At 42.4% G+C, this 12,793-nt stretch overlaps 1 protein-coding gene across 1 annotated transcript in view; it reads right to left on the reverse strand.

Moving 5' to 3' along the window:
• The window catches only part of LOC311135815 (rab GTPase-activating protein 1-like), a gene marked incomplete at its 3' end in the record, with an annotated part of 72,759 nt that overhangs the window by 38,242 nt on the left and 21,724 nt on the right, over positions 1-12,793 (reverse strand). The window contains exons 5-7 of the mRNA XM_084169853.1: positions 12,527-12,740; positions 9,899-10,073; positions 4,412-4,569 (exon numbers count right to left, since the gene is read on the reverse strand). Coding sequence (XP_084025979.1) covers positions 4,412-4,569; positions 9,899-10,073; positions 12,527-12,740 — 547 coding nt within the window. The remainder of the gene's footprint in view (positions 1-4,411; positions 4,570-9,898; positions 10,074-12,526; positions 12,741-12,793) is intronic.

Genomic DNA, 12,793 nt, shown 5'->3' on the forward strand with positions numbered 1-12,793 from the left:
CAGTCTTTTCCAATCAGTGCAGATGACGGGGAGGAGGGGAGGACAGGAAGACACTGTAGACTATGATGGGGAGGAGAGGAGAACGGGACAGATATTTAAGCAATTGAGACAGCGCCTTGGAGGAGAAGCAATTAGTTCTAGAGACCAGATCCCGCTCTCATCCAAAATAAAACCCAGCCCAGAGCATAGGCCTCTATCTATGCCTGCCTGAAGAGCATTCGCGCTCGTTTTCCATTCCACGCGGGCATGTCTAGAGTCACCCTATGTGACAGTCAGTGACTATCCGTGGACCCCAACATCCTCTCTGTCTGTCTGTCTGATGAGCAGAACCAGGCTGTCTGATCTCCGGTCCAGTGATGGATTCCTATCTTAGGAGGATGTGTCTGTGTGTCGGCCTGGGCCAGTGCCACTCCGCTGGTGAATAAGCCTCTTTGTGAAGCCAGGGTATCAGAGGAGAGGAGGCAGTGCTGCTGCTCAGGGTGACAAATTAGAGGAAGCATGTCTACACTTCTAAGAGCTCAAAAAGAAAAAAAATACAATTTTGGCTATTTTTGTCATTTCCTTGTTCACTTAAGGGGCATATTTCTTTCAGAGAGTGAGATTGAATGCAATAGATTTAAGTAGAGCTAATTCAGTTAGTGGTGTGGTTTGAGAGGGGGAAGAGACCTTCTAAATATGCAACAAATAGACTAGAGAATGAGGCCGGTGATGTTCTAAAATGTTCTAATGTAATATACCTTGAGAGGGGGAGGAGATCATCAAAACATATAACAAATAGACACATGATGATCACATTGATAAGAGTAGATAGCATGTTTTAACACACTGACAACATACAGTAGATAGCATGTTTTAACACACTGACAACACACAGTAGATAGCATGTTCTAACACACTGACAACACACAGTAGATAGCATGTTCTAACACACTGACAACATACAGTAGATAGCATGTTTTAACACACTGACAACACACAGTAGATAGCATGTTCTAACACACTGACAACACACAGTAGATAGCATGTTCTAACACACTGACAACATACAGTAGATAGCATGTTCTAACACATTGACAACATACAGTAGATAGCATGTTCTAACACATTGATAACATACAGTAGATAGCATGTTCTAACACACTGATAACATACAGTAGATAGCATGTTCTAACACATTCATAACAGCATGTTCTAACACACTGATAACACACAGTAGATAGCATGTTCTAACATATTGATAACATACAGTAGATAGCATGTTCTAACACATTGATAACATACAGTAGATCGCATGTTCTAACACATTGGTAACATAGCATGTTCTACCACATTGATAACATACAGTAAATAGCATGTTCTAACACATTGATAACATACAGTAGATAGCATATTCTAACACATTGATAACATACAGTAGATTGCATGTTCTACCACATTGATAACATACAGTAGATTGCATGTTCTACCACATTGATAACATACAGTAGATAGCATATTCTAACACACTGATAACATACAGTAGATAGCATATTCTAACACACTGATAACATACAGTAGATAGCATGTTCTAACACATTGATAACATAGCATGTTCTAACACATTGACAACACACAGTAGATAGCATGTTCTAACACACTGATAACATACAGCAGATAGCATGTTCTAACACATAGATAACATACAGTAAATCGCATGTTCTAACACATTGATAACATACAGTAGATCGCATGTTCTACCACATTGATAACACACAGTAGATAGCACTATTATATACTGTAGTCAGTATTATTATAGTAAGACTTATTATTATTATTATATTCAGACTTTCAGTCAATCTGTCTGCAGCAGTCTATCAACAGCTTTGAAACATGTTATACAGGACTTGTAGCACACCAAAATATTTGAAGATAAATAATGTAACCTCTTCTACCACCACCTCGTCCCATCTCACATGTTTAAAATGCTTTCAAGCCAGAACTGAAAATGAGGCAATGGCTTTATCTCAATACTCTACAGTGGCCTCCTTTACTTGTCTCCTTTCCTTCTTTCCTTTTCTTCACCCGGCTTGATCCGACACTAGTAGGATAGGTTCTAGCCAATGAGAGGAAGCCACTGTTGAGTATTGAGACTAGGCTTGGGCGGTATCCAGATTATCATACCTTCATGTGGTCCTCTGTAGCTCAATTGGTAGAGCATGGCGTTTGTAACGCCAGGGTAGTGGGTTCGATCCCCGGGACCACCCATACGTAAAAATGTATGCGCACATGACTGTAAGTCCCTTTGGATAAAAGCGTCTGCTAAATGGCATATTATTATTATTATTATTATTATTATTATTATAATACCGGGATATTCGGTAATACCGGCACTGAACACAAGGAGCGCTATTTTCAAACCCCACTCTGCCTCTAATCCGAAGGTTAGCAATGCTAACAAGTACATGTAAAAACCCATATAGAATGCTAACTAAATGCAAAAGTTATACAAGTAACAAAAAAATGCTACTCTCAGTTTGCTGCACGCACAAAACAAATATTAGACAGCAAGGCTCTTGCTCCGGGAAGGGATTTTCTGCTGTTACCAAGCAAAGCTTTATTTTGGAAGAAGTTAACCACTTAGCTAGATAGCTAACTAGCTACTAAATTAGCAAACCAAAGCATTTGCCACATTTTAGACAGTAAACTTAATAGTTATAAGATATCTCGCTGGCAAACATTTAGTTGTAAATTCCATACTGTAACTAGATCACCTGACTTGTGCTGAACAACAGTGAGTGACTCACAAGGCTCTGGTCTCTCGTCGTTGCTTGTGAACAAACACCACGTGGCTGGGGACTACCGGTAAGCTTCATAATGAAACATTATGTGACAGGTGAAATGAAGAATGCGATCTTCTTTATCTCCTAACGTATAAGTTGACTTGAGGGATTTACTTAAAAAGTAGCAACAAATATTCACATTTATTTTAAAAACTTCAAAGAAATAGTATTAACGGTATTGAAAAACCATCCTGTGGCTATTTCCAAATAACCCATTATACGGTATATACGGTATACCGCCCAAGCCTAATTGGGACACTGTGTGTCCTACTGACCTAGGTGCAGCAGGGGTTGGGTTAAATGCGGAAGACACATTTTGGTTGAATGCATTGAGTTGTGCAACTGACTAGGTATCCCCTTTCCCTGTGGTACTGCTTGGCCAATTGATCCAATTTCCTGTTGGTAACACTAGGCTAGCTATCTCTCTCCAGGTGGTTGAATTCTATTGTGTATGATGTTATTATTTTCTGTGATATTATTGAGTTCTGCTGGAAGGTCAACATGAAGCTTATGAATGTCTGCTGCTATTCCCATTAACCCTGAGGAGCTAAGGGACAGACACTGTTCATCCAATTTGTAAGTCGCTCTGGATAAGAGCGTCTGCTAAATTACTTAAATGTAAATGTAAATTGCACGTTCTAACACACTGATAACATACAGTAGATAGCACGTTCTAACACATTGATAACATACAGTAGATCGCACGTTCTAACACATTGATAACATACAGTAGATAGCATGTTCTAACACATTGACAATATACAGTAGATAGCATGTTCTAACGCACTGATAACATACAGTAGATAGCATGTTCTAACGCACTGATAACATACAGTAGATAGCACGTTCTAACACACTGATAACATACAGTAGATAGCACGTTCTAACACATTGATAACACACAGTAGATAGCATGTTCTACCACATTGATAACATACAGTAGGTAGCATGTTCTAACACATTGATAACATACAGTAGATAGCATGTTCTAACACATTGATAACATACAGTAGATAGCATGTTCTAACACATTGATAACATACAGTAGATAGCATGTTCTAACACATTGATAACATAGCATGTTCTAACACATTGACAATATACAGTAGATAGCATGTTCTACCACATTGACAACATACAGTAGATAGCATGTTCTAACACATTGGTAACATACAGTAGATAGCAAGTTCAAACACACTGACAACATACAGTAGATAGCATGTTCAAACACACTGACAACATACAGTAGATAGCATGTTCTAACACATTGATAACACACAGTAGATAGCATGTTCTAACACATCGATAACACACAGGAGATAGCATGTTCAAACACATTGATAACATACAGTAGATAGCATGCTCTAACACATTGATAACATACAGTAGATAGCATGCTCTAACACATTGATAACATACAGTAGATAGCATGTTCTAACACATTGATAACATACAGTAGATTGCATGTTCTAACACATTGATAACATATAGTAGATACCATACCACACCTAGAGACTAGGGACAATTACACTAGTGTACAGATTGATAAGATAGATAACATGTTCCTCTAACATGGTTGTGATGCACCATACCTAAAGGTCCCTTTCCCATCATCCTCCTTAATCTCTAGACTGACGGTGAAGGTGAAGACGTGGCTGTCTGGCGTCAGGAGCGGAGCCAAGCCCGAGAGGAGCGTCTTCTTGGCGGACCGCCTAAAGGCCGTGGCGAAGCTGTACAGTATCCTGCTGACCTGTGGAGTTCACACACACACACACACACACACACACACACACACACACACACACACACACACACACACACACACACACACACACACACACACACACACACACACACACACACACACACACACACACACACACACACACACACACACACACACACACAAACGGATTGAAGATCAGCGACATACACGTACACACACCATTAGCGTCCTTGAGAGCTTTTCAGTTATTGGGAGACATGATACAGTATCATTCTAGACAGGGCTCTGTTTACTGAGTGTCAGCTGAGCTGAATTCTCTGTCTCATGTTAGGTGATCCCTATAGGGTTATCTCCCGCTCCCCTGTAGAGAAACTAATGACCCTTACACAGGTTGAGCCACACAGCTCTGCCTCTCTTCTTACACTACGTAACATGTCTGGTTTCAGCTCATACTCACCAGTGTCCAGAGACACACACACACAGAGACACTCAGAACATACACACTTATAGAAGATCGCAGTGTCACACGGACACACACAAACACACACTTCTAGGAGGAGATCAATGTGAATATTGTGCGTGCCCGAATAAAACAGGTGTTGACCATCAAGGCACTAGACCATAAATGCAATCCTCATCTGGAATCATGCCAAGCTAACATTCTACATGGAAATTCTACTTTGATGGGAATTTATTGGAAACATTTGGGAAGCCTGAAAAGTTATGAGGTCTCACTAGTAGGACCCATAAAGTATTCAGACCCCTTGACTTTTTCCACTTTTTGTTACGTTACAGCCTTAATCTAAAATTGATTTAAAAAATACAAATCCTCATCAATCTACACACAATACCCCATAATGACAAAGCAAAAACAGGTTTTTAAACATTTTTGCAAATTAATTGAATTGTTTTACATTTTTAATAAATGTGCAAAGATTTCTAAAAACCTGTTTTGGCTTTGTCATTATGGGGTATTGTGTGTAGATTGATGAGGATTTGTTTTTATTTAATCCATTTTAGAATAAGGCTGTAAAGTAACAAAATGTGGAAAAAGGGTCTAAATACTTTCCGAATGCACTGTACTTCATGTACAACGCAAAAGCCCAAACAATGCATGCAGAGAATAATTAGGACTATACCCGCTAGTTATCAAAATCCAGAAAAGAGCTGTTAAATTCTATAATCACCTAAAGGGAAGCGATGCCCACACATTCCTCCACAAAACCCTCACCTACAGAGACATGAACCTGGAGAAGAGTCCCCTCAGTCAGCTGTTTGAGGGCTCTGTGGGGTCTGTTTGTGTTTGTGAACAGAGCCCCAGGCCAGAAACACATTTAGACCCAACCAAATTATGAGAAAGCAAAAAGGTAACCATTTGACGCACTGGAAAGAATCAACCAAAAAACAGAATACATTGGAATGCTATCTGGCCCTAAACAGAGAGTACACAGTGGTAGAATAGCTGACCACTGTGACTGACCCCAAATTAAGAAAATCCTTGCCTATGTACAGACTCAGTGAGCATAGCCTTGCTATTAAGAGAGGTTGCCATAGGCAGACCTGGCTCTCAAGAGAAGACAGGCTATGTGCCCACTGCCCACAAAATGAGGTGGAAACTGAGCTACACTTCCTCCGGCCAAATGTATGACCACTTTAGAGACACATATTTCCCACAGATTACACAGACCCACAAAGAATTTGAAAACAAATAAAACATTGATAAACTCCCATATCTGTTAGGCGAAATACCGCAGTGTGCAATCACAGCAGCAAGATTTGTGGCCTGTTGCCATGAGAAAAGGGCAACCATTGGAACACAAAACAACATTGTAAATACAACCTACATTTATCTGTTTACCATTTTCCCTTTCATACTTCAACTACTTGCACATCATTACAACACTGTACATAGCCAATAATATAACATTTGAAATGTCTATATTATTTTAAAACTTTTGTGAGTGTAATGTTTACTAATGTTTCCCTTCTGTTTATTGTCTATGCTAAGCCCTTTGAATTGATTTGAATTGAGAGAGGTAGAGAGAGAGAGGTAGAGAAAGAGAGGTAGAGAGCGAGAGAGAGAGCGAGAGAGAGAGAGGTAGAGAGAGAGCGGTAGAGAGAGAGAGAGGTAGAGAGAGAGAGAGGTAGAGAGAGAGGTAGAGAGAGAGAGGTAGAGAGCGAGAGAGCGGTAGAGAGAGAGCGGTAGAGAGAGAGCGGTAGAGAGAGAGCGGTAGAGAGAGAGAGAGAGAGAGAGAGAGAGAGAGAGAGGGAGAATCTGAAGTCAAATTAATCCGAAGTCAAATGTCTTCTGTTTGCTGATTATCTGGTGCTTGTCACCAACCAAGGAGGGCCTACAGCAGCACCTAGATCCTCTGCACAGATTCTGTCAGACCTGGGCCCTGACAGTAAATCTCAGTAAGACAAAAATAATGGTGTTCCAAAAAAGGTCCAGTTGCCAGGACCACAAATACAAATTCCACCTAGACACCGTTGCCCTAGAGCACACAAAAAACTATACATACCTCGGCCTAAACATCAGCGCCACAGGTAACTTACACAAAGCTGTGAACGATCTGAGAGACAAGGCAAGAAGGGCCTTCTATGCCATCAAAAGGAACATACAATTCGACATACCAATTAGGACCTGGCTAAAAATACTTGAATCAGTTATAGAACCCATTGCCCTTTATGGTCTGGGGTCCGCTCACCAACCAAGAATTCACAAAATGGGACAAACACCAAATTGAGACTCTGCATGCAGAATTCTGCAAAAAATATCCTCAGTGTACAACGAAAAACACCAAATAATACATGCAGAGCAGAATTAGGTCGATACCCGCTAATTATCAAAATCCAGAAAAGAGCCATTAAATTCTATAACCACTTAAAATGAAGCGATTCCCAAACCTTCCATAACAAAGCCATCACCTACAGAGAGATGAACTTGGAGAAGAGTTCCCTAAGTAAGCTGGTCCTGGGGCTCTGTTCACAAACACAAACAGACCCCACAGAGCCCCAGGACAACAACACAATTAGACCCAACCAAATCATGAGAAAACAAAAAGAGAATTACTTGACACATTGGAAAGAATTTACAAACAAACAGAGCAAACTAGAATGCTATTTGGCCCTAAACAGAGAGTACACAGTAGCAGAATACCTGACCACTGTGACTGACTCAAACTTAAGGAAAGCTTTGACTATGTACAAACTCAGTGAGCATAGCCTTGCTATTGAGAAAGGCCGCCATAGGCAGACCTGGCTCTCAAGAGAAGACAGGCTATGTGCACACTGCCCACAAAATGAGGTGGAAACTGAGCTGCACTTCCAAACCTCCAGCCAAATGTATGACCATATTAGAGACACATATTTCCCTCAGATTACACAGACCCACAAAGATTTCGAAAACAAATCCAATTTGGATCAACTCCCATATCTATTGGGTGAAATACCACAGTGTGCCATCACAGCAGCAAGATTTGTGACCTGTTGCCACAAGAAAAGGGCAACCAGTGAAGAACAAACAACATTGTAAATACAACCCATATTTATGTTTATTTATTTTCCCATTTGTCCTTTAACTATTTGCACATTGTTACAACACTGTATATATACACATAATATGACATTATAATGTCTTTATTCTTTTGGAACTTCTGAGTGTAATGTTTACTGTTCATATTTATTGTTTATTTCACTTTTGTTTACTATCTACTTCACTTGCTTTGGCAATGTTAACATAAGTTTCCCTTGCCAATAAAGCCCTTAAATTAAATTGAATTGAGAGAGAGAGAGAGAGAGAGAGAGAGAGAGAGAGAGAGAGAGAGAGAGAGAGAGAGAGAGAGAGAGAGAGAGAGAGAGAGAGAGAGAGAGAGAGAGAGAGAGAGAGAGAGAGAGAGAGAGAGAGAGAGAGAGGTAGTGAGAGAGAGAGAGTGAGAGAGAGAGAGGTAGTGAGAGAGAGAGAGAGAGAGAGAGAGAGAGGTGTAGAGAGAGGTAGAGAGAGGTAGGCAGAGAGGTAGAGGGGTAGAGAGAGGTAGGCAGAGAGAGGTAGTGGGGTAGAGAGAGGTAGAGAGAGAGGTAGAGGGGTCGAGAGAGAGAGAGGTAGAGGGGTCGAGAGAGAGAGAGGTAGAGGGGTCGAGAGAGAGAGAGGTAGAGGGGTAGAGAGAGAGAGAGAGAGAGAGAGAGAGAGAGAGAGAGCATTAGAGAGAGGTAGAGAGAGAGGTAGGGAGAGAGGTAGGGAGAGAGATAGGTAGTGAGAGAGAGAGGTAGAGAGAGGTAGAGAGAGAGGTAGAGCGAGAGGTAGGCAGAGAGAGGTAGAGAGAGGTAGTGAGAGAGGTAGAGGGGTAGAGAGAGGTAGAGAGAGAGGTAGAGGGGTAGAGAGAGGTAGAGGGTAGGAGAGAGAGGTAGAGAGAGGTAGAGAGAGAGGGATAGAGAGAGGTAGAGAGAGAGGTAGGGAGAGAGAGGTAGTGGGTAGAGAGAGGTAGAGAAGTAGAGGGGGTAGAGAGAGGTAGAGAGAGAGTAGAGGGGGTAGAGAGAGGTAGAGGGGTAGAGAGAGGTAGGCAGAGGGGTAGAGAGAGGTAGAGGGTTAGGAGAGAGGTAGAGAGAGGTAGGCAGAGAGGGGTATAGAGAGGTAGAGGGTTAGAGAGAGGTAGAGCGGAGGTAGGCAGAGAGAGTAGAGGGGTAGAGAGAGGTAGAGAGAGAGGTAGAGGGGTAGAGAGAGAGGGGTAGAGAGAGAGGTAGGGGAGAGAGGTAGAGGGGTAGAGAGAGAGGGGTAGAGAGAGAGGGGTAGAGGGGTAGAGAGAGGTAGAGGGGTAGAGAAGAGGTAGAGGGGTAGAGAGAGGTAGAGGGGTAGAGAGAGAGGTAGAGGGGTAGAGAGAGGTAGAGGGTAGAAGAGGTAGAGGGGTAGAGAGAGAGGGGTAGAGAGAGAGGGTAGAGAGAGAGGGGTAGAGGGGTAGAGAGAGAGGTAGTGATGGGTAGAGAGGGAAGAGAGGGTAAACAGCTCACACAGGAAGAGATATTTCATCTCAACATGAAAGTTTGGGTTTTGTGGTGGGCAGCATGAGAGAAGTGTGCTGTCAGATTGAAGAATCTGGTACAGTGAAAAAGGGTACTGCAGTTCAAGATTTACAATGCAGTCAAATGTGTGTGGAACTGTAGTGTGGCGAAGGAAGACCCAGGCAACATGGAGCTAAACAACTCAGTCACTGGAAGTGAATGACTTGCCACTGGGCTTTTGTAAAGTGTATGTCCAAGTGCTGATGTCTCAGTCTGTCACCATCCCCGAATCTCTGTGTGTGTGAGTGTGTGTGTGTGTGTGTGTGTGTGTGTGTGTGTGTGTAGTGCAGGTCCTCACCGCCTCTTGGATCTCACAGCGGAAGACATGTATATGGAAGATCTCTGCGTTGTAGTGGCTCTCTGTGAAGGCGAAGCAGTCACTCTCTGGCGTGCCGTCATGACCACGCACACAGAACAGTATCTTGTAGATGGGGTAGCTGGCTATCTCTGTGCTTGTCTGGGGGTCCAGCAACCTGCAGAAAAACAGTCTGGTAAGGTTATGGCTGTTATGGTCCAAAGTTAATTGGTAAAGGTAAAATATAGACTATATAGAGACTATATACAGATTATATTCAGATTATATACAGCCTATATAGAGACTACATACAGACTACATACAGCCTATATAGAGACTACATACAGACTACATACAGCCTATATAGAGACTACATACAGACTACATACAGCCTATATAGAGACTACATACAGACTACATACAGCCTATATAGAGACTACATACAGACTACATACAGCCTATATAGAGACTACATACAGACTACATACAGCCTATATAGAGACTACATACAGACTACATACAGCCTATATAGAGAGTACATACAGATTATATACAGACTATATGCAGACTATATGTAGACTATATGCAGACTATATACCCAAGTCACAGTCTGTTCACTCTGCAACCGCATGGCAAGTGGTACCGGAGCGCCAAATCTGGGACCAAAAGGTTCCTGAACAGCTTCAACCCCAAAGCCATAAGACTGCTGAACAGGTCATTAAATGGCTACCTGGACTTTCTGCTTTTCACCCCCCACCTATATGTACATAGTACTTCAATCAATCAATCAATCAATCAATCAATCAATCAATCACCTAACCAAACCTACATGTACAGTGAGGGAAAAAAGTATTTGATCCCCTGCTGATTTTGTACGTTTTCCCACTGACAAAGACATGATCAGTCTATAATTTTAATGGTAGATTTATTTGAACAGTGAGAGACAGAATAACAACAAAAAAATCCAGAAAAACGCATGTCAAAAATGTTATAAATTGATTTGCATTTTAATGAAGGAAATAAGTATTTGACCCCTCTGCAAAACATGACTTAGTACTTGGTGGCAAAACCCTTGTTGGCAATCACAGAGGTCAGAAGTTTCTTGTAGTTGGCCACCAGGTTTACACACATCTCAGGAGGGATTTTGTCCCACTCCTCTTTGCAGATCTTCTCCAAGTCATTAAGGTTTCGAGGCTGACGTTTGGCAACTCGAACCTTCAGCTCCCTCCACAGATTTTCTATGGGATTAAGGTCTGGAGACTGGCTAGGCCACTCCAGGACCTTAATGTGATTCTTCTTAAGCCACTCCTTTGTTGCCTTGCCGTGTGTTTTGGGTCATTGTCATGCTGGAATACCCATCCACGACCCATTTTCAATGCCCTGGCTGAGGGAAGGAGGTTCTCACCCAAGATTTGACGGTACATGGCCTCGTCCATCGTCCCTTTGATGCGGTGAAGTTGTCCTGTCCCCTTAGCAGAAAAACACCCCCAAAGCATAATGTTTCCACCTCCATGTTTGACGGTGGGGATAGTGTTCTTGGGGTCTTAGGCAGCATTTCTCCTCCTCCAAACACGGCGAGTTGAGTTGATGCCAAAGAGCTCCATTTTGGTCTCATCTGACCACAACACTTTCACCCAGTTCTCCTCTGTATCATTCAGATGTTCATTGGCAAACTTCAGACGGGCCTGTATATGTGCTTTCTTGAGCAGGGGGACCTTGCGGGCGCTGCAGGATTTCAGTCCTTCACGGCGTAGTGTGTTACCAATTGTTTTCTTGGTGACTAAGGTCCCAGCTGCCTTGAGATCATTGACAAGATCCTCCCGTGTAGTTCTGGGCTGATTCCTCACCGTTCTCATGATCATTGCAACTCCATGAGGTGAGATCTTGCATGGAGCCCCAGGCCGAGGGAGATTGACAATTCTTTTGTGTTTCTTCCATTTGCGAATAATCGCACCAACTGTTGTCACCTTCTCACCAAGCTGCTTGGCGATGGTCTTGTAGCCCATTCCAGCCTTGTGTAGGTCTACAATCTTGTCCCTGACATCCTTGGAGAGCTCTTTGGTCTTGGCAGAGAGTTTGGAATCTGATTGATTGATTGCTTCTGTGGACAGGTGTCTTTTATACAGGTAACAAACTGAGATTAGGAGCACTCCCTTTAAGAGTGTGCTCCTAATCGCAGCTCGTTACCTTTATAAAAGACACCTGGGAGCCAGAAATCTTTCTGATTGAGAGGGGGTCAAATACTTATTTCCCTCATTAAAATGCAAATCAATTTATAACATTTTTGACATGCGTTTTTCTGGATTTTTTTGTTGTTATTCTGTCTCTCACTGATCAAATAAACCTCCCATTAAAATTATAGACTGATCATTTTTTTGTCAGTGGGCAAACGTACAAAATCAGCAGGGGATCAAATACTTTTTTCCCCTCACTGTATGTAGACTATATGCAGACTATATGCTGACTATATATAGATTATATACCGACTATATACAGACTATATATCACAGCATTACCACAATTGTGTCTCAGTCTCATGTTTGTTTGTTTAGATTTTAGGAGCCTCACACACACACACTCTCACACACACACTAATCTCCGGTGTTGGTTTGTTTGGCAAGCAGTCCTGACCTGACGGTGCCCTCTGAGACGCCGGGCACAGACAGGGTGACGTCTAGGGGTAGCTGGCACTGCCCTCTGAGGATGGTCATCATGCGGAGAGCTTCCACCTCGCTGCGGGGCGCGTTGACCGAGGCACAGCCCAGATAGGTCAGCTTATTGAACACCACACTGTCCTCGTCTGGGATGGGCGAACAGGGACTGCACTCCGAAGATGACTCATCCCCTGTGGAAGTCAAAGGTCACACAGAGCAGGTCTAGTGAGAGAGAGAGACATCA

This window comes from Coregonus lavaretus, assembly GCF_964263955.1.
Source record: "Coregonus lavaretus genome assembly, chromosome: 10".
In the NCBI taxonomy this organism is placed as follows: Eukaryota; Metazoa; Chordata; class Actinopteri; order Salmoniformes; family Salmonidae; genus Coregonus; species Coregonus lavaretus.